Here is a 26,319-nt window from a genome sequence, read left to right as displayed (position 1 = left end):
TACTCAAAATAGAGCAGACAAACGTAATGTCCGAATGGCGGGTTGAAAGGAGAGATTTGCATCAAATCCATGGAAACAGTTTTGAAACATTTTAGGAAACAAATGTGTTTTTAAATGCCTTCATCTGACTTTAATGGAGTTATCTTGAGAAATAAAAAATAAGTCACTAATGACTTGACAGAGGAGAGAGGCAGCCATCAGTCAAGTACACCTTGTTACTAGGAGTAATACAGTGAATTTCTTCCCCCCAGGTAATCCCCAACTTGATTTTTTTAAGCATTAGCTTTTAATCCCTTACTAAGATTAAACCAGTCATCATAATTTGGAACCAATAATAAACCTGTGTATATGCCAATATGCCAGTACATTACAATCTGTCATTACTGACATAAGGTCTCCAATGTTGGCTGTTGGCTGTTACAATGGGAGTGCAACTGACAATCGCACAACACCCAGTAAATGTGAGATTTCAAAATAAAACAAAAGGAAATAGTAAGGTATCCAATATCTAAATATATATCGTTATGTCAGCTTTATTATAGTATAAAAACAGCCCATTGTTTGATCATTGCATAGTGTTCAGAAAATCGCAAAAAAATGTACAGCAAGGCTGCTTAATGGACAGAGGCTATGGTCACTTTTTTTTGTTTCTGAAAGGATATCATAATAAAAATACACAAAGTAGAATAAAGTAATACATGTGAATGGGGATTTTAATCCATAATCACACTGCAGAAAGAAAAAAAAATAAGACATTTTTCAGGGCAAGCGGTGGATTTTAAAATGTGAGGCATTTTCTCTATTGGTTTATATTTGGTCTGAATTTTCCATGTAAGGCATTACAATACGTTAAAACCCATGGCATGAACGGTTGAGCTATTGGTAAGGACTGCAATGTGTAAATTCAGCTCTAAGGAGAAGTGAATCTACCGAAGAAAAGAATGGAGCGGCTTTGTTTGTGTATGATAAAGAATAGAAAAGGATGATCACAAGTGAATCTTAGCACTATCCGAGCACAACGTAGCATAATGACTGCTCCTGTAGCAGCAGCCGCTTCTGTACCCTCCTCATTCACCTCTACAAAGGATTTATGGAACACTTTAGATAGAACTAAATCACGATCACCAGACATGCCTGAAAAATCACATTTGCTCATGTCAAAAGCATCAGTCATGCCTAAAGCTCCAAGAACAGATTCTAGATCATAGTAGTCTTCTAGCTTGAATTTAGGTAAAGAGAGTTCCACTTCAGTTCTGTCCATGTTGTCTGGATTTGTCAGATCTGCAAATTTCTCATATGTGAGTTCCCGTTCAAGCTGGAAATAAAATATAATCATATTACCAAACATGATGAGAACGAGTAAAACAAGACACATTCAGGCTAGATTATGGTGATTGTTTTTCATCCATTAATACAAATCTCAGTTTTACTCACAAAATTACAGAAATGCTTTTTTGCACCAATATCATGGCTAATTTATACCAATTTAGACTGGGATGATTTGAAAAACAAAAAAAAATTAAGATATTAAGATATTCTTTAGCCAATATTACAATACCCTGAGAGAGACAGAAAATGTGTTCTTGTTTGATTATAATTAGTCATGCAAAATGAAAAGTGAATTACTAAAACACAATAGTTTCACCTACGCAACAGGAAGCTCTTTCAGTTTTATTACGTCCATCTTGCAAAATTAGCTCTAGGAAAGGACACTGACCTATACAATACATTTGTCGCAATGTCAAACAGATCAGGTTTACAAAACAACAAAATGTCAGCCTAGAATTTCTGCTGTGGAATAGGGTTGAGAACCATTTAAAAGATTAAGAGTGAAAATAAAGCAGCTGCGATCACTTTCTTTGTCCCTGTTGGTCATTACTAAGCCATTCTCAACACACTGGATATTGCCCGTTTAGGCTACTTTCACACTAGCGTCGTTTTGGAGAAAAAACGCATCCTGCAAAAGTGCTTGCAGGATGCGTTTTTTCTCCATTGACTTGCATTAGCGACGCATTGCGACGGATTGCCACACGTCGCATCCGTCGTGCGACGGATGCGTCGTGTTTTGGCGGACCGTCGGCACAAAAAAACGCTACATGTAACGGTTTTTTGTGCGTCGTGTCAGCCATTTCCGACCGCGCATGCGCGGCCGGAACTCCGCCCCCTCCTCTCCCTGGACCTTACAATGGGGCAGCGGATGCGTTGAAAAACTGCATCCGCTGCCCCCGTTGTGCGGCGCTTTCAACGCTAGCGTCGTTGCGTCGGCACGTCGCTAGTGTGAAAGTAGCCTTAGTCAATCACTGGCTTTGTCATTTCTTCCATTTCTGGTGTGTTAAACAGGTGAAGAAAGTAGAGACTATTTGGGACCAGGTAAGCTTCATAACGGTTGTTGCAAAGGATCGATGAAAGAGTTGAACACTAAAGTTCCACTAATTGTGCAGAATCCTCAGTGGTCACCTGAAAAACACTTGGAACAACAAGTTGGGGAGAGGCCTTTAGAATTTAGAAGTCAAATAGTTGTTGAAGACAAAAAAATCTTATTACTTCAGCACTGACCAAGGTTATAAGGTAACCTAATAGAATGCCTAACTTGTATAATAAAAAAAACAAACAAACAAAAAAAAAAAAACAAGAGAGACAAACCCTTCTGGAAAGATGAGCCCGGCAACCCCCAAAAAATGTTCATACTGCAATAATTTGTTTTTTTTCTAGTATATAACTACAAACAAAATATTTTTATTTCTCTTCATTCTTCACAGGAAGAAGCACTTCTAGTCTTGCTGCAGCCAGTGTCCTCTGATCGGTTGTACCAGTTGTCCCCTGCCGGATGCTGATGCCTGGAGACTGTCAAGGAACACAGTACCGAGTGTGGACAAGTGGTGCTAGTCTGGAAGGAGAGTATAATATAATACTAAACTCATCAAGTTTAACTTTTAAATACAGTGTGTCCGTAAAGCCATGGTGCACTTTTGACCAGTCACTGGAAAGCAACAACAAAAAAAAAACGATAGAAATGTGAAATCTGCTCCGCATAAAATAAAAAAAACTCTCCCAGTTTCATACCTACCACGCATCAGGCCACACCACACATTCACTTTAGGGGTGTTACAGTGCCTCGCGAAAGTATTCGACCCCCTGGAACTTTTCAACCTTTTCCCACATATCATGCTTCAAAACATAAAGATACCAAATGTAAATTTTTGGTGAAGAATCAACAACAAGTGGAACACAATTGTGAAGTTGAATGAAATTTATTGGTTATTTTAAATTTTTGTGGAAATTCAAAAACTGAAAAGTGGGGCGTGCAATATTACTTGGCCCCCTTAACCCCTTCCCGACCCATGACGCCACGTAGGCGTCATGGAATGATCGCGTCCCTGCAGATTGGGTGAAAGGGTTAACTCCAATTTCACCCGACATGCAGGGACAGGGGGAGTGGTACTTCAGCCCAGGGGGGGGTGGCTTCACCCCCCCGTGGATTCGAACGCTCTGATTGGCAGTTTCACTTTCAACAGCCAATCAGAGCGATTTGTAATATTTCACCTGAAAAACTGGTGAAATATTACAATCCAGCGATGGCCGACGCTGCAATATCATCGGCCATGGCTGGAAACCCTGATGTGAGACCCCCCACCCCACCGATCGCCCCAAGCCACCGATCTGTCCCGTAGTCCCCTCCGTCCTGTGCTCCGCTCCCCCCGTGCTCCTATGCCACGCCCCTGTGCTCCGACGACCCCCCCGTGCCCCGATCTCCCTCCCCCTTATACTTACCGAGGCTCCCGGCGCCCGTCCGTCTTCTCCATGGGCGCCGCCATCTTCCAAAATGGCGGGCGCATGCGCAGTGCGCCCGCCGAATCTGCCGGCCGGCATTCGTTACAAGTACATTTTGATCGCTGTGATAGGTTCTAAAAAATAATAAATAACCCCCCCCCCCTTTATCACCCCCATAGGTAGGGACAATAATAAAAAAAAGAAAATATTTTTTTTCTTTTTCCACTAGGGTTAGAACTAGGGTTAGGGTTAGGGCTAGGGTTAGGGTTAGGGCATGTGCACACAGTGCGGATTTGGCTGCGGATCCGCAGCGGATTGGCCGCGGATGCGCAGCGGATTGGCCGCGGATCCGCAGCGGATTGGCCGCTGCGAATTCGTAGCAGTTTTCCATGATGTTTACAGTACCATGTAAACCTATGGAAAACCAAATCCGCTGTGCCCATGGTGCGGAAAATTCCGTGCGGAAACGCTGCGTTGTATTTTCCGCAGCATGTCAATTCTTTGTGCGAATTCCGCAGCGTTTTACACCTGTTCCTCAATAGGAATCCACAGGTGAAATCCGCTGTAAATCCGCAGGTAAAACGCAGTGCCTTTTACCTGCAGATTTTTCAAAAATCGTGCGGAAAAATCTCACACGAATCCGCAACGTGGGCACATAGCCTTAGGGTTAGGGTTGGAATTAGGGCTAGGTTGGAAATAGGGTTAAGATTAGGCTTGTGGTTAGGGTTACGGATAGGGTTAGGGGTGTGTTGGGGTTACAGTTGTGGTTAGGGTTGGGATTAGGGTTAGGATTAGGGTTGGGATTAGGGATACGGCTGTGTTGGTGTTAGGGTTGTGGTTAGGGGTGTGTTGGGGTAAGGGCTACAGTAGGGATTAGGGTTAGGGGTGTGTTGGGGTTAGCGTTGAAGTTAGAATTGAGGGGTTTCCACTGTTTAGGCACATCAGGGGTCTACAAACGTAACATGGCGCCACCATTGATTCCAGCCAATCTTGCGTTCAAAAAGTCAAATGGTGCTCCCTCCCTTCCAAGCCCCGACGTGCGCCCAAACAGTGGTTTACCCCCACATATGGGGTACCAGCGTACTCAGGACAAACTGGGCAACAACTATTGGGGCCCAATTTCTCCTCTTACCCTTGCAAAAAAAAAAAATTACTTGCTAAAACATAATTTTTGAGGAAAGAACAATTATTTTTTATTTTCACGGCTCTGCGTTATAAACTTCTGTGAAACACTTGGGGGTTGAAAGTGCTCACCACACATCTAGATAAGTTCCTTGGGGGGTCTAGTTTCCAAAATGGGGTCACTTGTGGGGTGTTTCTACTGTTTAGGCACATCAGGGGCTCTGCAAATGCAACATGACGCCCGCAGACCATTCCATCAAAGTCTGCATTTCAAATGTCACTACTTCCCTTCCGAGCCCTGACGTGCGCCCAAACAGTGGTTTACCCCCACATATGGGGTATCAGCGTACTCAGGAGAAACTGGACAACAACTTTTGGGGTCAAATTTCTCCTGTTACCCTTGGGAAAATTAAAAAATTCTGGGCTAAAAAAATATTTTTGAGGAAAGGAAATACATTTATTATTTTCACGGCTCTGCGTTATAAACTTCTGTGAAGCACTTGGGGGTTCAAAGTGCTCACCACACATCTAGATAAGTTCCTTGGGGGGGTCTAGTTTCCAAAATGGGGTCACTTGTGGGGAGTTCCTACTGTTTAGGCACATCAGGGGCTCTGCAAACGCAACCTGACGCCCGCAGAGCATTCCACCAAAGTCTGCATTTCAAAACGTCACTACTTCCCTTCCGAACCCCGACGTGTGCCAAAACATTGGTTTACCCCCACATATGGGGTATCAGCGTACTCAGGAGAAACTGGACAACAACTTTTGGCGTCCAATTTCTCCTGTTACCCTTGGGAAAATAAAAAATTGTGGGCTAAAAAATAATTTTTGAGAAAAGAAAAATTATTTTTTATTTTCATGGCTCTGCGTTATAAACTTCTGTGAAGCACTTGGGAGTTCAAAGTGCTCACCACACATCTAGATTAGTTCCTTGGGGGTCTAGTTTCCAAAATGGGGTCACTTGTGGGGGAGCTCCAATGTTTAGGCACACAGGGGCTCTCCAAACGCGACATGGTGTCCGCTAATGATTGGAGCTAATTTTCCATTCAAAAAGCCAAATGGCGTGCCTTCCCTTCCGAGCGCCCAAACAGTGGTTTACCCCCACATATGGGGTATCATCGTACTCAGGACAAACTGGACAACAACATTTGGGGGCCAATTTCTCCTATTACCCTTGGGAAAATAAAAAATTCCGGGCTAAAAATCATTTTTGAGGAAAGAAAAATTATTTTTTATTTTCACGGCTCTGCTTTATAAACTTCTTTGAAGCACCTGGGGGTTTTAAGTGCTCACTATGCATCTAGATAAGTTCCTTGGGGGTCTAGTTTCCAAAATGGGGTCACTTGTGGGGGAGCTCCAATGTTTAGGCACACAGGGGCTCTCCAAACGCGACATGGTGTCCGCTAATGATTGGAGCTAATTTTCCATTCAAAAAGCCAAATGGCGTGCCTTCCCTTCCGAGCGCCCAAACAGTGGTTTACGCCCACATATGGGGTATCATCGTACTCAGGACAAACTGGACAACAACATTTGGGGTCCAATTTCTCCTATTACCCTTGGGAAAATAAAAAATTCCGGGCTAAAAATCATTTTTGAGGAAAGAAAAATTATTTTTTATTTTCACGGCTCTGCTTTATAAACTTCTTTGAAGCACCTGGGGGTTTTAAGTGCTCACTATGCATCTAGATAAGTTCCTTGGGGGTCTAGTTTCCAAAATGGGGTCACTTGTGGGGGAGCTCCAATGTTTAGGCACACAGAGGCTCTCCAAACGTGACATGGTGTCCGCTAGCGATGGAGATAATTTTTCATTCAAAAAGTCAAATGGCGCTCCTTCCCTTCCGAGCCTTACCATGTGCCCAAACAGTGGTTTACCCCCACATGTGAGGTATCGGTGTACTCAGGAGAAATTGTCCAACAAATTTTAGGATCCATTTTATCCTGTTGCCCATGTGAAAATGAAAAAATTGAGGCTAAAATAATTTTTTTGTGAAAAAATTACTTTTTAATTTTTACGGATCAATTTGTGAAGCACCTGGGGGTTTAAAGTGCTCACTATGCTTCTAGATAAGTTCCTTGGGGGGTCTAGTTTCCAAAATGGGGTCACTTGTGGGGGAGCTCCAATGTTTAGGCACACGGGGGCTCTCCAAACGCGACATGGTGTCCGCTAAAGATTGGAGCCAATTTTTCATTCAAAAAGTCAAATGGCGCTCCTTTCCTTCCGAGCCCTGCCGTGCGCCCAAACAGTGGTTTACCCCCACATATGAGGTATCAGCGTACTCAGGACAAATTGGACAACATCGTTCATGGTCCAGTTTCTCCTTTTACCCTTGGGAAAATAAAAAAATTGTTGCTAAAAGATCATTTTTGTGACTAAAAAGTTAAATGTTCGTTTTTTACTTCCATGTTGCTTCTGCTGCTGTGAAACACCTGAAGGGTTAATAAACTTCTTGAATGTGGTTTTGAGCACCTTGAGGGGTGCAGTTTTTAGAATGGTGTCACTTTTGGGTATTTTCAACCATATAGAACCCTCAAAAAGACTTCAAATGTGAGGTGGTCCCTAAAAAAAAAATGGTTTTGTAAATTTTGTTGTAAAAATGAGAAATCACTGGTCAAATTTTAACCCTTATAACTTCCTAGCAAAAAAAAATTTGTTTCCAAAATTGTGCTGATGTAAAGTAGACATGTGGGAAATGTTATTTATTAACTATTTTGTGTCACATAACTCTGGTTTAACAGAATAAAAATTCAAAATGTGAAAATTGCAAAATTAGAGGGATGGCCGGGTCATGGTAAATTTGCACTGGTATGATACTCCATCCATTTCAATATGATCACTTGCACAGTGCTCCTTGGGATGTTTAAAGTTTGCTCTATGTGCTTCAAACAGAACCCTGAGACTATCACAGAGCAGGCGCATTTATACGGAGACTTGAATACACACAGGTGGGTTATATTTATCATTAGGCATTTAGGACAACATTGGATCATTCAGAGATCCACAATGAACTTCTGGAGTGAGTTTGCTGCACTGAAATTAAAGGGGCTGAATAATATTGCACGCCCAATTTTTCAGTTTTTGAAATTCCACAAAAAATTAAAATAATCAATACATTTCGTTCAACTTCACAATTGTGTTCCACTTGTTGATTCTTCACCAAAAATTTACATTTAGTATCTTTATGTTTGAAGCATGATATGTGGGAAAAGGTTGAAAAGTTCCAGGGGGCCGAATACTTTCACAAGACATTGTATGTTCGTACTCAACATAGGCATGAGGATGTTCAGCAGCCCATATTTGGAAGTTCTGGCGATGAACATGTCCACAGATCTGGAAGGTCGCCCCATCGCTAAACACAATCTTCTGCAAAAATCTTGCATCATTGTCGATCTCATGAAGCATATCTGTAGCAAACGCGCATCGTTTGGGTCTATCCGCCGGTTTGATAGCGTGCAACAACTGCAATTTGTACCCCGTATAACAGAGACATTTCTTTAACACCTTATGAACTGTAGTCTTGCTTAGATGTAATTGTCGAGCACACGCACAGATTTTTTAGAGCTCCTTAGGTAGCTATCCCGTATAGCCTCTACAGACTCGTCACTGACTGATGGCCTACCAGAATGGGGTTTCTCCACCAAACTGCCGGTTTCCTTTAACGGCTTATCCCACCGAGTAATGTTATTCCTATGTGGTGACGCTTCATTATAAACACGCCGATATTCAGGTAGCACTTTGGTCATGGATTCGAATTTAGCGCGTCACAGAACACACTGAACTTGTCTCTGTACTGTCCACATCTCAACTGGCATGGAAAATAACACTGCTGGCATAAGCTTGTGGTTGCATGATGTCACAAACCTGGCAGTGTACTAATCAGAGTTCAGTTTATCAGGGGTTAATCTGACTGGGGGCTCAGCAACAGCTTAAATGATTTTGTGTTGTTTGATTGGTTCTTGTTATCTCTCCTCATGAACAGGTCTGATAGGATTGGGCCAGAGAAAGGGCAATAATATATCACAGTGCCAGTGCCTGAAAATGTGCTTGTTCAGGTAAAGGACACATGTAAACCATTCCATTGACAGAAAAAATAACTGAACAGACCCATTATACTACTTTGGACAATTTATTGTGGCTTTTAAATGTTATGGGTTATGGGTTTAAGAACACATTACTTATATATAAAAATAAGATAAATTATCATTGCAAGTGTCATATGGACAGATGAATAGTGTAAATATGCTGAAAAAATGACAGTAAAATACAATCCTTTTTTAATTCTATGGATATGAGAATATTACATAAAAGCAACCTCAGATAAACACCATCAAATGGCAACTTGCACTTTATCAATATTTAACAAAAATTAGACCAAAATGCAGATGCAGTGTGTGAAAAATTAAGTACACCCTCAGTGCTTCCATAGCAACTAAGATAAGTAGCAAATGCTGCTAGTCAAAAGTCCTTGACTGTTTATCAGCAATTATCACCACCTCAAATATAAGCAGAAATTTTAGCAATGTACTCGTCTGAAAGATTCTGGAATGCGTAAACCCAATGCCAAAGAGGAAAGATATCATAAATGATCGTATAGAATCAATCATTACTGACCATCAATCTGGGAAGGGTTATAAGGTATTTTCCAAACAATTTGGAGTCCCTCGCTCTCTCCCGGAGAAAATATTCAAGAAAGTTGTCACTCTAAGGAATGAACATCTTCGTAAATTCACACCAGGGTGAGATCATGAACATTGGTTCAGAAAAATTGCAGAAAATACCAGCTCTACAGCTCAGACTCTAAAGGCCTCAGAAAATTAAGTGTTGAAGTTGATGGCAGAACAATTAAGAAGAGGTGGAACAAGTATGGCTTGTTTGAAAGAGTTGGCAGGAAAAAGCCTCTTTGTTATAAAAAAAAACAAACCACAAAACGAATAGGGCAGCAAAAACATTTGCGACGTTGCATCTGAACAAACCAAAAGACTTCTCGGACAAGGTCATTTGGACAAACTAGACGTAAGTGCAGCTGTTTGGCCATATTGCCATATGCTACCTTTGGCAATCAAACAGTATATCAGCACAAACACTTCATACCAACTGTGAAGCACAATGATTGAGGGGTGATGATTTGGACTCATTTTGCAGCGAATGGGTCCAAGCACATTTCAGTCATCAATTGGTATAAAGAGGAGATTATGGTTGACTCAAAGTATTTTAGTGATAAACATGAGGCCATTGATCTAAAAACTAATGCTTGGCCGAAACTGGGTCATACAACAGAACAATGATCCTAAGAATATGAATAAATCTACATACAAATGGCTGATAAAGAATCAAAGTGCTGCAATGGCCCAGTCTTCAATCCAATTGGAGGAGCCATAAAGAACCTGTGCACAAATGATTATGTACAAACCTCAATGAACTTAAGCAACGTTGTAAAGAATAGCGGGCCAACATTCCTTCAGAACGATGCGAGAGCCAGATAAACTCATACCGAAAATGATTACTCCAACTGTTAGTCATCCCACAAGGTATTAATTTATGGGGTGTACTTTAGCGGTCGCACACTGCATCTCCATTTTGGCCCAGTTTTTGTTAAATAAATAATGATATGGTATTGTTTATCTGATCGTAATTATCAAATGTTTAGACCTAAGGGTGAGAACAGATTTTTTCCTCATGTCTAGATATATAAAACCATGCAGTTTAAGCAGGGTTACCTTAGCATGACTGTGTATATAAATAAGCCCAATTGTACTAACACTTTCTACAATCAAATCCTTAAGAGGATAGACACCATTGAGAATAGCTAATTTATTATCAATTTGATGGCAAAATCTGTGTAAAAACCAGAAGGTTCAAACAATTGAAAAGCAACACATTTTTATAAATGACAGTGGGTTACTGAAAAACAAGAAAAAACACCGGATTACGAACCGGTAATGCTCTTTTATAGAGCCACGACAGCACCCACTGAGAGAGGGGATCCGCCCCTAGGAACAGGAAACCCTACGGAGAGATAAAAGGGGCGGTCCCCCTCGCTCCCACAGTTTGGGTTACAGAGATTGCGAGGAACCGCCCACCAGTATTAGTAGGCAATTCTATATTATCATTTAATCTTATACTACTAATATTTACAAGAACCAATCACCCTTATTTGTGCTCATATGCAAACTAATATATATAAGGGAGGGAAGTGAAGGGGTGCTGTCGTGGCTCTATAAAAGAGCATTACCGGTACGTAATCCGGTGTTTTCTCTTCGCCACGACAGCACCCACTGAGAGACTTTCAGAGATAGTTATTTGGGGGGGATTATCGTGTTAAGAACCGATCTACCGAAACACAGGTCAGTGGAGGCAGATAAATCTAATCTGTAGTGACTATAGAAGGTAGTAGGAGACGACCAGGTTGCGGCCTTACATATGAGTTCTATTGGAACTTCTGCTCGCTCTGCCCAGGATGATGCTATCGCCCGGGTGGAATGTGCCTTTATAGTCTCAGGTGGATCTTCCCCTTTAGACGAATAGGCCAGGTATATCGCCTCCCGAATCCATCGGGATAATGTGCCTTTCGTAACACCAGCTCCTTTCCTCTGACCCTGGAAGGAAACAAAGAGATCCCTGCTCTTCCTCCAGGCGCTAGTTCTGTCTAGATAGGTTATTACAGCCCTCCTCACATCTAAAGTATGGTATTTTTCTTCTTCCTGATTTGTAGGATTATTATAGAAGGTAGGAAGAAGAATTTCCTGAGACCTATGGAATTTGGTACTCATTTTAGGTAAGTAGGAAGGGTCTGTCTTTAGGACAATCCTATCTGGCAATATTGACATAAATGGAGGATCTACTGATAGCGCCTGTATGTCACTTACCCTTCTTGCCGATACTAAGGCAACAAGAAGAGCTGTTTTGAGGGAGACATGTTTAATGTGAGCAGAATGTAGAGGCTCGAACGGGTGATTTGTTAAGGCTTCAAGGACCAGATTAACATCCCAAGGGGGTGAGTTGGGAATATGGACTGGTTCTGCTCTCTGGCAGGCTGAGATGAATCTGGATATCCATCTATCTCCTGCAACATTGTGACTATACAAAGCCCCTAGCGCTGAAACTTGCACTTTCAAGGTGTTAACTGAAAGGCCTAAATCACGTCCTTTTTGGAGAAATTCAAGAATAATAGGGACTGGAATTTCATTTGACAGGGCTGAGGGATAGAGGCTTAAAAATTTTTTCCATACTTTTACATAGATTGATGTAGTGGATCTTTTTCTACTCAGCAATAGGGTATCAATTACTTTATCAGAGAAGCCCCTTAGTTTTAACAGCTGCCTCTCAAATCCCAGGCTGTCAACCGTAGACCCTTCACATGAGGGTGGTTGAAGGGTCCCTGGAAAAGCAGATCTTGATTCTCTGGGAGAATCCATGGATCCGAGATGGACATGGCTCTGAGCAGGGAAAACCATGGTCTCTTTGGCCAGAATGGAGCGATCAATATCACATTCGCTCTGTCCTCTCTTATCTTCCTGATGACTGTTGGAAGAAGAATCATTGGGGGAAAGGCATATGCTTTCTGAAATGTCCATGGAATCTGGAGGGCGTCGAGAACATCGGGGTTGTCTGTTCGAAACATTGAGGCGAATGTTTTTACTTGCCTGTTGTCTCTTGTGGCAAAGAGATCTATGTCGGGTATACCCCATTTTATAGTTATCATACTGAATATCCGACGATTTAACACCCACTCCCCCTGATGGAGGGTATGACGACTGAGAAAGTCTGCTTTTGCGTTGTCTATCCCCCGGATATGTAGTGCTGATAAGGACAGAAGATGATTTTCGGCTATAGTCAAGATGTTTTCGGCTATAGACATGAGAGTGCCTGATCTCGTTCCGCCTTGATGGTTGACGTAAGCCACCGATGTCATGTTGTCTGAGAGCACCCTGGTATGTGTTCCGTGCAGCTGTGGGAGGAATTCACATAGGGCATGATAGATGGCTTTTAGTTCTTTTTTATTGGAGGAGTCGTCTAATTCCGTAACCGACCACAGCCCCTGGACAACCTGGTTCCCCAAGTGTGCCCCCCAACCATGAGGGCTGGCATCCGTAAAAATTATGTTTGAGGGTTTGACCTCCCAGGGAACCCCACTAACTAGATGATCTGGCTGTAGCCACCAGGTTAGGGATTGGACTACATCATTAGAAAGGGAAATCTTACCGTCTAATCGCCCTTGTAATTTTATCTCCTCATGTAAAATTGTATACTGTAAGCACCTCGAGTGGAACTGGGCCCACGGAACCGCTGGGATACATGACGTGAAGGAGCCAAGCAAGGACATGCCTTCCCGGAGGGAAATTATAGGTTTATCTAGTATGGACTGAACTTTATCCCTAATTGTTATCTGTTTAGATTCTGGGAGGAAACACTTTTGACTTACAGAATCTAATATAATTCCCAAAAATACCTGCCGGGTTGTCGGGATCAGTCTAGATTTTTCCCAATTTATTATCCATCCTAAGTTCTGTAAGGATGAGATCATATGACATAGTCTTTGCTGACATTGCGAGGTGGATTTTCCCACTACTAGCAGGTCGTCTAAGTACGGGATTATGAGTGTGTCTTTTAATCTTAGATAAGACATAACCTCTGACATTAGTTTAGTAAATACCCTTGGAGCAATTGATAGTCCAAAGGGCATTGCTGTGTACTGAAAGTGCCGTATACATCCATTTAATATAACCGCTACGCGGAGAAATTGTTGATGCTCTTTAAAGATTGGTAGATGGTAATACGCATCTTTTAAGCCCAGAACCGCCATAAAGCAATAGGGAAACAGGAGTTTTACGGTGGATCGAATGGATTCCATTTTAAAAGTTTGATTTTCTAGGAAGGTGTTCAGTTTTTTAAGATTTATGATGGTTCTGAATGATCCATCAGGTTTTGTGATTAGAAACAGCGGGGAATAGAACCCTTTCCCTTCCTGAAGAAATGGAACCTCCACCAAAACTCCTTTGGATAGCAGATTCATTACTTCTTGCTGTAATGCCTCCTGTTGAGACTGTGACTTTAAGGAAGTCAATAGAAATGAGTCCGAAGGGACTCGGGCAAATTTTAATTTTAAGCCAGAGGTGACGAGATTATTTGCCCAAATGTTCGAAGTTATTTTCCTCCATTGGTCTGAAAAAGAGGATAATCTACCTCCCACAGGTAGATCTGCTCTAACGGGGCTTGTCTTCAGATTTAAAAGGGCGCTTCCCAAAGAATGCACCTCTTTGTTTTGCGTCTCTAGGGGTCCAGCGATCTTGGTTTTTAAAATCTTTTCTTTTATTAAATATGGGCTTCCGGAACGCTTTCCTATAGAATGGAAGGTAATTATTATTAGGGAAGCCCTTCTTTCTTTCCCCCGCTTTAGTTAGAATCTCGTCCAGTTTGGTACCAAACAGGTACTCACCCTGACATGGGAGGCCACATAACTTAGACTTTGTCTGTGGATCGCCTTTCCAGCCCTTAAGCCATAGGGCTCTGCGTGCCGCGTTTGTGAGACCTGCTGATTTGGCTGCCAAACGTATAGAATCGGCCGATGAATCCGCCAAAAAAGCTGTAGCCCCTCTAATTAAGGGTATAGAAGACAGCAATTTGTCTCTGGAAAGACCACTTTTAAGGCCTTCCTCTAAGTCACTCAGCCAGACCAACATGGACCTAGCGGTGCATGTAGCAGAGATAGATGGTCTGAAGGCTCCCGTACACGACTCCCAGGCTCTTTTTAGTAGTGAGTCGGCTTTACGGTCTAACGGGTCCTGTAATGAGCCTGAATCCTCCACAGGTAGCAAAGATTTTTTAGATGTAGATGCTACCGCAGCGTCCACTTTTGGCGCTTTTGACCATGTCGAGAACTCTTCATCATTGAAGGGATACCGTCTCTTTGAGGATGGAGGTAACCCCCTTTGGCCCTGGCTTTCCCATTCTTTTTTAACTAAAGATTTTATTGCTGCTATCACCGGAAAAGAAGGCCTTTTCTTTTCCGATAAGCCAGCGAACATAATGTCCTGCTGTGTTCTGGGAATTTTAGAATCTTCGATACCCATCGTATTACACACGGACCTGACAAGGTTGTCAATACTATCCGTGGGAAAGCATGTATCCTGTTCCTCGTCCGAGGAAACATATTCGCAGGAGATGTCAGAGTCCGCTTTCTCCCTATCCGAAGATGGGTCAGATATAGGGGATTCATATCCTTTCTTACTTCTAGTATGTGGCTCTTTATCAGAACCTCGCAAGGCTTGTAACTCTTGCCTTATCATGAGCCTGATGTCCTCAGATTTAACTGAGGCTTCCTCCCGCAAGGTAGAAGCAATACATGATTTGCACAATCTCTTTTTATAACTATCCGGGAGAGGCTGGAGACATAATGCACACTGTTTGTGCTTCGTTTTCTCTGTTTTCTTTCCCTAAGTGTATAAAGGGAAAGGGAACACCAGTCAGCTTATGAGGGTAGAAGCACACTTACCCCAGTGAAGCTTTTACGGTACCGATTGACGAGGAGATTTAGGTGGAGAACCGGATTTCTTCCTGGAGGATCCGCTCTGTTTGGAGCGACTGCTGCTGCCCCGTGTACGTGGGGTAGCCGCGGTGTCTTCTATGGAGAGCATCGCAGGGGTCTGAGACGAATCCATTGTGGACACCGGGCGCTTGTGCCGGCGTCCTTTTACATGGGGGCCGCCATCTTCTTCCGGTTGAACCCGGAAGTGCTAACCACTTCCGGGTCGCGGCCATACTGTGTGCACTCGCGCTGTCACCGGCATCAGCGCGGGTGCCGTCCACCTCCTCCTCCGCCCGGAGTTTCAATTCAGGACTCCCGGGTAAATTGTGGAGCTCCACGCCGCCTGAGCGCTCGCCAAAGCGCAGCGCTTACCTCTCCTCGGCGCTAGGTCCCGCAGACTGCCCGGATGGATTCCCATGAGCCAGGAACCCCTGCAGTTGTGGCCTCATGGCGTCTGCCAGCAGAGGGGGGAACTGAGAAGAGGACCCCCGACGCTGCATCCAGCCCTGGAGCCCTTGCCGTCCTCACAGGTAAACTGCGCAAGCGGCATCCAGGCTAGGCATCCTCTTCTCCGTGGATTCCCGTAGGAACAGGAAACCAAACTGTGGGAGCGAGGGGGACCGCCCCTTTTATCTCTCCGTAGGGTTTCCTGTTCCTAGGGGCGGATCCCCTCTCTCAGTGGGTGCTGTCGTGGCGAAGAGAAAAATTGGACCTTAACATTCATTTTTTTATATGGGTACCTATAGGCCTTGTACATAAAATCTAAGGTGCTGCAAATCTGGCTTCGCAGAACCACACGATTGTGGGTGGTAACATACCAAGCATGCTGTGATACATAGTACAATGGAGCTTATATGGCCCAATTATCTAAGTAAAATCTGGAGTTGCTATATCCTAAGAAACAGTTATTCAATATAATGAATTAAATGCTTTTTTATTATGTGGATAAAAGTGATAAGTGTAATATAGAAGGCACATAATTAAATGGATTTACGGTAAGTTGTGGATAAAGAGCAAAGATGGAAATCCTAGACAAACTGTGACAATAATTTGGTTCAACTTTTTCTGTAGGTCGAGTGACCCTAAGAAGTGTAATGATGTAACTTCTTAGGGTGCAGAATATCTACCAGCAAACAAGATGCTGCGGCTTTGTGTATGAGTAATAAAAAACAGAAAAGGATGGTCACAGACAATCTTTGGCACAATCACACCGCGACACATCATAATGCCAGCAGTGGCTGCGGCAGCCTCTGTACCCTCTTCATTCACTTCCACAAAAGATTTGTGCACTACTTTAGACAGGACTAGATCATTATTACTAGACATTCCTGAGAAATCAGATTTGCCTTGGTCAAAGGCATCAGGCATTCCCATGTCACTAAGTACAGATTTTAGGTCATAATTGTCTTCTAGCTTAAACTTTGGCAAATGCAACTCCATTTCTGTAATGTCCATTCTTTCGGGATCGGTCCATTCCAAAAATTTGCTATATGATAACTCTTTTTCAAGCTGAAAAGAACAAAACATTACAACAGTTATGTTACAAAGAGGTCTTGGCAATTTAGAAACTACGAATGTGGTAGGACAGTGCACCAAGCTTGGAGCTCAGGATAAATGCTGCCATTTCATCAGATCTAGGAAAGGAGTGTACAGGATAGAAAAAAATGGGACTTCAAAAGGACAGTAAATGAAGCTGGTCACACTCATATGATCACTTGTTTGGCCACAAAGCATTTCTACTAAACAATGTAAACTAGGATCATCCAGGGACAGAGAGGACGGCTGGAGTCCTGCCAGACAATTTTGGCAGCATCTCTTTCTCATTAAACATTCTGCTTGACTTTAGTTTCTTTCGTTGACAGATTTTGAGGGAATGTTGAGTTATATTAAACTACCAGCACTTTTTAAGTTTAAGAGCCTTTATTACACAGCAACCTTGGATGCAGATGTGAATATAGCCAATCAGCTAGCAATTGAAAGAAGATATAATGAATGGTCAGCACTCTAGTTTATTGTACAAGATGGAACACCCTAAACAATACCAAGCCAGTTTATGTGCCTGATGTTTATATGAAAAAACATATACAAGACAAAAAAAAACAAAACACAGTGGTACAGCTTACTCAAGAGAAAAATATAAAAATAATTGTTGCCTCTTTACTATGTTAAACAAAACATCTTTCTTGTTAGTGCTAGAGTTCTTATACAGCACTAATGTTAGAAACAAAAAGACAAGCAAGCAGACCTTCCAACAGGCTGAGTAAAGCACCCACATTATTCAGTATAAGCAGGGTATTCAGGGTTCTAAAAACTACTCTGCTGAAAGCATAAGTAAATGTACAAAAATTATACATTCTTATTAATGACAACTAATCGAGCATAGTGAGGAAACTAGATCATCCAAGTCAAGCTGACTATAATTCAGCCTTATAAGGCCCTGGTACATTTTATACACTTACTTAAACCCCTTCATAACCTTGGGATTTTCCGTTTTTCCGTGTTCGTTTATCGCTCCCCTCCTTCCCAGAGCCATAACTTTTTTTAAATTTTTCAATCAATTTGGCCATGTGAGGGCTTGTTTTTTGCGAGACAAGTTGTACTTTTGAATGACATCATTGGTTTTACCATGTCTTGTACTAGAAAACGGGAAAAAAATTCCAAGTGCTGTGAAATTGCAAAAAATGTGCAATCCCACACTTGTTTTTTGTTTGGCTATTTTGCTAGGTTCACTAAATGCTAAAACTGCCATTATGATTCTCCAGGTCATTACGAGTTCATAGACACCTAACATGTATAGGTTCTTTTTTATCTAAGTGGTGAAAAAAAAATTCCGAACTTTGCTAAAAGAAAAAAAAAAATTGTGCCATTTTCCGATACCCATAGCGGCTCCAGTTTTCATGATCTGGGGTCAGTTGAGGGCTTATTTTTTGCATGCCGAGCTGACGTTTTTAATGATACCATTTTGGTGCAGATACGTTCTTTTGATCGCCTGTTATTGCATGTTAATACAATGTCGCGGTGACCAAAAAAACGTAATTCGGGAGTTTCGAATTTTTTTCTCGCTACGCCGTTTAGCGATCAGGTTAATCCTTTTTTTTTATTGATAGATTGGGCGATTCTGAACGCGGCGATACCAAATAGGTGTATATTTAATTTTTTTTATGTTTTATTTTGAATGCAGCGAAAGGGAGGTGATTTAAACTTTTATATTTTTTTCATATTTTTTTTTAAACATTTTTGTTTTACTTTTGACATGCTTCAATAGCTTTCATGGGAGGCTAGAAGCTGGCACAACTGAATCGGCTCAGCTAGATATGAGCGATCATCAGATCGCTCTTATGTAGCGGAATTACAGGCTTGCTATGAGCGCTGACCACAGGGTGGCGCTCACAGCAAGCCGGCATCAACAACCATAGAGGTCTCAAGGAGACATCAGGTTGTCATGCCGACTCATCGCTGACCCCCGATCATGTGACGGGGGTCGGCGATACGCTCATTTCCAGCCCGATGGCCGGAAGCGGTATTTAAATGCCGCTGTCAGCGTTTGACAGCGGCATTTAACTAGTTAACAGCGGCAGGTGGATTGCGATTCCACCCGTCGCTATTGCAGGCACATGTCAGCTGTTCAAAACAGCTGACATGTCCTAGCTTTGATGCTGGCTCACCGCCGAAGCCTGCATCAAAGCAGGGGTTCTGACCTCGGATGTACTATCCGATCCGAGGTCAGAAAGGGGTTAAAGTGGTTCTCTAAGAATGTAATAAGTTGCCCCCACCCCGTCTCAGTCTTGTGACAGGCCTCAGGAGCTGCGTTTCTTCAGCCTGCATCTCGCTCTGTGTCTCAACTGTCAGTGGAGCTAAATCATAAGCACACATACCTCCCTGATCCAAAGAAAAGGGCTGTGAAATCTGAAGAAATAAATCATCTTTTTGGCTGACTAAGCACAAGGGACTGTGCCTGGAAAAACTAATTCTGTGTGCTGTCAGACAAAGAAAAATGTTATTTCTTCTTATGTCACAGCTATTTTCCTTGGCTCATGTAAGTATGTGTGCTTATGATACAGCTCCTCAGTCAGTTGAGACACGACACCAAAGCTGTGTATTTTCAGACTGCAGCCCATCCTGACATGCAACTAAGATGGACTGCTGTTAGAGTTATGAGACGGGGACATTTTACTACATTCGTGGATAACCACTTTAACTTCTTGAACAAGTGTAATACAGTTATCTGTAATGACCATATATACAGTACAACCGTCTCCACATTTGCTAATAATGCAATCAGCAATTCTAATAATTATTAGTGTCTGAAATGGATTATCGTATCAGACATGCCTTTTTATTTTGAGGTTACCAGTAAGAAGACCTGTCATTTCTTTGGCAAATCTGTGTCATTAAATACATCACATAAGAAAAATTAAAAACCTACATATATTTCCTGATGTTAAAGAAAAAAAAAATTAAACTCTGGGACAAAAAACCTCTTATCATAATGGAGAATTATCCATTTATAAAAGTTGATATTTTATCATCGCCTATTACAGCTGCACTATATGTGCTTGGTTACATTGAATGTTTTCCTCCTCTGAACTGATGAGGGGCAAGTACCCCAAAATAGTCATCTGCAAATTGGAGTCTCTTGTTCCAGGAGATTCTAATTTAGTATAGAATCCTAGTCATGTTGCAAGGCCTAATAAAGAGAAGGCTCTGACTTATAAGGATACCGCCAATAAGTGGCAATAAGGAGACAACTTCAGCGTATTTTGCTAAAATAAAAACTTTGAATAAAATGGGGGTCCATCTTATAGTCTGAATTTACAGTAGCTTACAGAGCGGGGTCACAGGAGGCAGAAACATCCCACTCCTACAGCCACTGGCGGCTTCATGCAGGAGTGACCCTGCCTCTTGTAACCTGCTCCACCGTTGCAGCCCCCCGTAAGCTACATTCGGGCTATAAGATGCACTCCCATTTTCCTCCAAAATTTTTTGGGAAAAAAAAGTCTTATAGTCAAGAATATAAAGATGAAAACGGAGGTATCACTCATGCGCTGCTGATGGCGAATTGTCGGTGAAATAAAATGCTTTTATTTAAACAGGTTTCAACACGTTTCGAGGTCATGCAGGACCTCCATCAGGACAGAGGGTTTTGTCCTGATGGAGGTCCTGCGTGAACTCGAAACGCTTTGACTTTTAAACCTGTTTAAATAAAAGCAATTTATTTCACCGACAATTCACCATCAGCAGCGCATGAGTGATACCTCAGTTTTCATTTTTATATCCATGGTCGTTTTCCCTTACCGGTATCTGTGCAGCAGCTGTTATATGCCCATTACGTGTTGCCATTCAGCAACCTAACAAGGTGAGTGCATCTCCCCTTTTTCTGACACACCAGATAAGATCTTGTTGCACTTTTTTTTCCCCCAGTTTCTCCCTTTCGTTTTAGTCAGGAAGATACAGTTCTTTCTTCTGGAGGAAAGTAAAATATGCTTTTTTTGCCCAAGGCACATTGCCTAACCTAAAAGGCTCCCTATGTTAGCTGGCTATCTCCGCAAGGAACAATGAGGAACCCTGTTCCTACTAATCAATAGATGCAGAGGAAAAACTGTTAACCCTGAGCTTTTAGCAAGATCAATGCACACTGTTTCCAAAAAGCAGAATGATTATTGACTTATAGTGCAGAGTTCCTTACCTGCTCTAGTCCAGTAGTACCATCTTGAATGTCATCAGGAAGCATTATGATCATACTCAATTCATTATTAACATACGGTAACTCAAGGACTTTGGTGAACAATTCCCCAACATAAGTCATTGGATACTTGGCCTTTTTGTACATCATCTGCACTGGTTTGGTTTCATTCTGAATAAGAGAACACATTTTGTTTAATGCTCAAGGGTTATGATTTCACAAATGCAGACAGATGTAACAGAATACCATTTGAGGCAAAAACACACGCAGCTTCTGTGTGATTAATTTTATCTTTAAATGTCAAGAGGATTGAATGAAGCTTTTGCAGACTATAAAGCGCACCTCTCCTTCATGGTGTTTTTATTTAACAAGTCAAAAATGTTGGCTTATTAATTTAGTAAACTGTTTTTAAACAGGTGAAGGTTCCATTTCTTGGTGACAGCTGCAAATCCACTGCTTTCTCTCTACCTACTAATGATTAGTCTCATTAAAAGGGTTGTCCATTGAAAACAAGCTATTACACATCTACAGGATTAGGTGATAATTTGCTCATTTGTGAGTTTCCAACCACTAGGACCCACACTGATAAGCAGAGGGGGGGGGGGGGGGGGGGGGATTTTTTTTTATTCCGGTGACAAAATGGAGCTTCATGTTCAATGCCTGATCCTCTATCAACTTGTTCATTATCTATTAAAATGGCAGAAAGCGCTTAGGAGCCACATAGGGAATTACTGAAGTGGCGGTTGAGCAAGAGCACAGCCACTACATTCTAATCATTCTAATGGGGATAAAAGTTCTCAGTTCTGCCGACTGGTGCGGATCCCAGCGATCAACAAGTTATCACCTATCCTGTGTGTAGGTGATAAAGAAGTTAACAATAAGTTAGGGATGATGGTCTTATTTTTATGTAATGGAACGTAGAACTTTGAAGTGTGAGCACATTCTATTCAGATCTGGTGTCCGCTCTAAATGTTTACCAAAGAGCACCAAATCTTATCCAAGAGGATAAAACAACTGATTTGTCATTGGATTACGGTACTATGAGGACACTTTGTGACTCAACATTTTTTCTTCATTATGCCAGAAGTAAGTTGTGTTAAACCAAGAACCTCTTGTTCAGTTATATATTATTTTTGCCTAGCGGCATTAGATCATTGTATGATTTTTGGAGGTGCTGTCCATTCTTTTTTTCAGCATATTGCATGATCTATCCTTTTTATCTTTGGATGTGCACGCCTCCCATTTGGCACAGGTGATTTTAATTAGCAGGAGACTGCAAAGTAAGGGGTCTAGCCCATTTTTGCTGCCACTGAAGAGCTGGAGGAAAGCGAGGGGCAGACTGCCTGGTGCACCACAGCACCCAGGATGCAAGACTGAGTCCCCAAGACTCCAGACCGCGCCACCCCACCAGCACAAAACCACAGCAACAATGGCCACCACACAGCATCCACACCAAATGAAAGGAGTACTGAAACTCTTCAGTGAGAGAAAAAATGGGCTAGACTTTGCAGTCTCCTGCTAATTGGGAGGAGTGCTGGTCCAAGAAAGGGAAAAGAACATGCTATGCACAAAAAAAAAAAAAAAAAAAAAAAAGCATGAACCGCACATGAACTGAGGTTCTTAACCCCTTCATGACCCAGCCTATTTTGGCCTTAATGACCTTGCCGTTTTTTGCAATTCTGACCAGTGTCCCTTTATGATGTAATAACTCGGAAACGCTTCAACGGATCCTAGCGATTCTGAGATTGTTTTTTCGTGACATATTGGGCTTCATGTTAGTCGTAAATTTAGGTCGATAATTTCTGAGTTTGTGAAAAAACCGGAAATTTGGCAAAAATTTTGAAAATTTCGCAATTTTCACATTTTGAATTTTTATTCTGTTAAACCAGAGAGTTATGTGACACAAAATAGTTAATAAATAACATTTCCCACATGTCTACTTTACATCAGCATAATTTTGGAAACAAATTTTTTTTTTTCTAGGAAGTTATAAGGGTTAAAATTTGACCAGTGATTTCTCATTTTTACAACAAAATTTACAAAACCATTTTTTTTAGGGACCACCTCACATTTGAAGTCAGTTTGAGGGTTCTATATGGCTGAAAATACCCAAAAGTGACACCATTCTAAAAACTGCACCCCTCAAGGTGCTCAAAACCACATTCAAGAAGTTTATTAACCCTTCAGGTGTTTCACAGCAGCAGAAGCAACATGGAAGTAAAAAATGAACATTTAACTTTTTAGTCACAAAAATGATCTTTTAGCAACAATTTTTTTTATTTTTCCAAGGGTAAAAAGGAGAAACTGGGCAACGAACGTTGTTGTCCAATTTGTCCTGAGTACGCTGATACCTCATATGTGGGGGTAAACCACTGTTTGGGCGCACGGCAGGGCTCGGAAGGGAAGGAGCGCCATTTGACTTTTTCAATGAAAAATTGGCTCCAATCTTTAGCAGACACCATGTCGCGTTTGGAGAGCCCCCGTGTGCCTAAACATTGGAGCTCCCCCACAAGTGACCCCATTTTGGAAACTAGACCCCCCAAGGAACTTATCTAGAAGCATAGTGAGCACTTTAAACACCCTGGTGCTTCACAAATTGATCCGTAAAAATGAAAAAGTACTTTTTTTTTTCCACACAAAATTTCTTTTAGCCTCAATTTTTTCATTTTCACATGGGCAACAGGATAAAATGGATCCTAAAATTTGTTGGGCAATTTCTCCTGAGTACGCCGATACCTTATATGTGGGGGTAAACCACTGTTTGGGTGCACGGCAAGGCTCGGAAGGGGAGGCGTGCCATTTGACTTTTTGAATGGAAAATTAGCTCCAATCGTTAGCGGACACCATGTCGCGTTTGGAGAGCCCCTGTGTGCCTAAACATTGGAGCTCCCCTACAAGTGACCCCATTTTGGAAACTAGACCCCCCAAGGAACTTATCTAGATGCATAGTGAGCACTTATAACCCCCAGGTGCTTCACAGAAGTTTATAACGCAGAGCCGTCAAAATAAAAAATAATTTTTCTTTCCTCAAAAATGATTTTTAGCCCAGAATTTTTTATTTTCCCAAGGGTAATAGGTGAAATTGGACCCCAAATGTTGTTAAAGAAAAAAAAAAGGAGAAGCCAGCACTGCTAATGGTCAGAACGCAATACAAATGGTGCACATGCACCTACTGAATTCTAACTGTAGTTCAAATATGAGACATTTAGCAAATAATTGATCAATGGTTTGTCCATTCTTTTTTTTCTCACTCTCAATACATAGGAGGCCGTAATGGCACAATGTAATAAAAAACGTAGAGTTAGGACTGCCCCATTATGAGATTGCCGTGAAGTGGCGGGGTAGCTCAAAGAATTGATCAATTATTTGCTAAATATCTCATATTTGAAATACAGTCAGAATTTATTATGTGCATGTGCACCTTGGATATTGCGTTTTGACCTTCAGCAGTGCTGGCTTCTCTTCTTTTTGTTTTTGTATAGGTATGTGGCTGACCACCACTGTTGCCGCGCACGCTGGGTCATATGCGCCATTCTGTCTGGGTTCACTATGATTGATAGGCTGCTGTGCACACACACACAGCAGCCCTGCCCTGCCTCAGGCTCTAGTTAATTAGGCAGCTGTGCCTCAGCCAGTTTCATCCTTTAACTTTGGTGTTGGTTTGGCAGTGTGGAGGCCAGATCTGATATGTCCGCACGGACCTGATCGGCCTCTATCCGCGCTCGCCTTCCTGGCACTAAGGGAGTGATTCTGTCAATGCTCCAGGTACAGTTTGTCATGTAATGTTATTTAATGTGGTTTGTCCATTCTTTTTTTTCTCACTCTCAATACATAGGAGGCCGTAATGGCACAATGTAATAAAAAACGTAGAGTTAGGACTGCCCCATTATGAGATTGCCGTGAAGTGGCGGGGTAGCTCAAAGAATTGATCAATTATTTGCTAAATATCTCATATTTGAAATACAGTCAGAATTTATTATGTGCATGTGCACCTTGGATATTGCGTTTTGACCTTCAGCAGTGCTGGCTTCTCTTCTTTTTGTTTTTCCCAAATGTTGTTGTCCAGTTTCTCCTGAGTACGATGATACCCCATATGTGGGGGTAAACCACTGTTTGGGCACATGCCGGGGCTCGGAAGGGAAGTAGTGACGTTTTGGAATGCAGACTTTGATGGAATGGTCTGCGGGCATCATGTTACGTTTGCAGAGCCCCTGATATGCCTAAACAGTAGAAACCCCCCACAAGTGACCCCATTTTGGAAACTAGACCCCCCAAGGAACTTATCTAGATGTGTGGTGAGCACGTTCAACCCCCAAGAGCTTCACAGAAGTTAATAACGCAGAGCCGTGAAAATAAAAAATAATTGTTCTTTCCTCAAAAATTATGTTTTAGCAAGTAATTTTTTATTTTTGCAAGGGTAACAGGAGAAATTGGACTCCAACAGTTGTTGCCCAGTTTGTCCTGAGTACGCTGGTACCCCAAATGTGGGGGTACACCACTGTTTGGGCGCACGTCGGGGCTTGGAAGGGAGGGAGCACCATTTGACTTTTTGAACGCAAGATTGGCTGGAATCAATGGTGGCGCCATGTTGCGTTTGGAGACCCCTGATGTGCCTAAACAGTGGAAACCCCTCAATTCTAACTTCAACACTAACCCCAACACACCCCTAATCCTAATCTCAACTGTAGCCATAACCCTAATCACAACCCTAACCCCAACACACCCCTAACCACAACCCTAACCCCAACACACCCGTAACCCTAATTCCAACCCTAACCCTAATCCCAACCCTAACCCTAATCCCAACCTAACCACAACTGTAACCCCAACACACCCCTAACCCTATCCGTAAACCTAACCACAAGCCTAATCTTAACCCTATTTCCAACCCTAGCCCTAATTCCAACCCTAACCCTAAGGCTATGTGCCCACGTTGCGGATTCGTGTGAGATTTTTCCGCACGATTTTTGAAAAATCTGCAGGTAAAAGGCACTGCGTTTTACCTGCGGATTTACAGCGGATTTCACCTGCGGATTCCTATTGAGGAACAGGTGTAAAACGCTGCGGAATCCACAAAGAATTGACATGCTGCGGAAAATACAACGCAGCGTTTCTGCACGGAATTTTCCGCACCATGGGCACAGCGGATTTGGTTTTCCATAGGTGTACATGGTACTGTAAACCTGATGGAAAACTGCTACGAATTCGCAGCGGCCAATC

The 26,319-nt window shown here is 42.2% G+C and overlaps 1 protein-coding gene across 2 annotated transcripts in view; it reads right to left on the bottom strand.

The window, feature by feature from the left end:
- Nucleotides 1–500: 500 nt before the first annotated feature.
- LOC143782382 (serpin B6-like) overlaps nt 501–26,319 on the bottom strand; it is a 51,388-nt gene continuing 25,569 nt past the window's right edge. Inside the window, exons 6-7 of one of the 2 annotated variants that reach the window (XM_077269768.1) lie at nt 21,103–21,270; nt 501–1,315 (exon numbers count right to left, since the gene is read on the bottom strand). In XM_077269768.1, coding sequence (XP_077125883.1) covers nt 911–1,315; nt 21,103–21,270 — 573 coding nt within the window. In that variant the 3' untranslated portion in view covers nt 501–910. Of the gene's footprint in view, nt 1,316–16,331; nt 16,926–21,102; nt 21,271–26,319 lie in introns of those variants that run through there. The other variant, XM_077269769.1, reaches the window with a different exon arrangement.

The sequence above is a fragment of the Ranitomeya variabilis genome, chromosome 6, assembly GCF_051348905.1.
Source record: "Ranitomeya variabilis isolate aRanVar5 chromosome 6, aRanVar5.hap1, whole genome shotgun sequence".
In the NCBI taxonomy this organism is placed as follows: Eukaryota; Metazoa; Chordata; class Amphibia; order Anura; family Dendrobatidae; genus Ranitomeya; species Ranitomeya variabilis.
The sequence above is the reverse complement of the archived record's forward strand: the minus strand, read 5'-3'. Positions and strand labels throughout refer to the sequence as shown.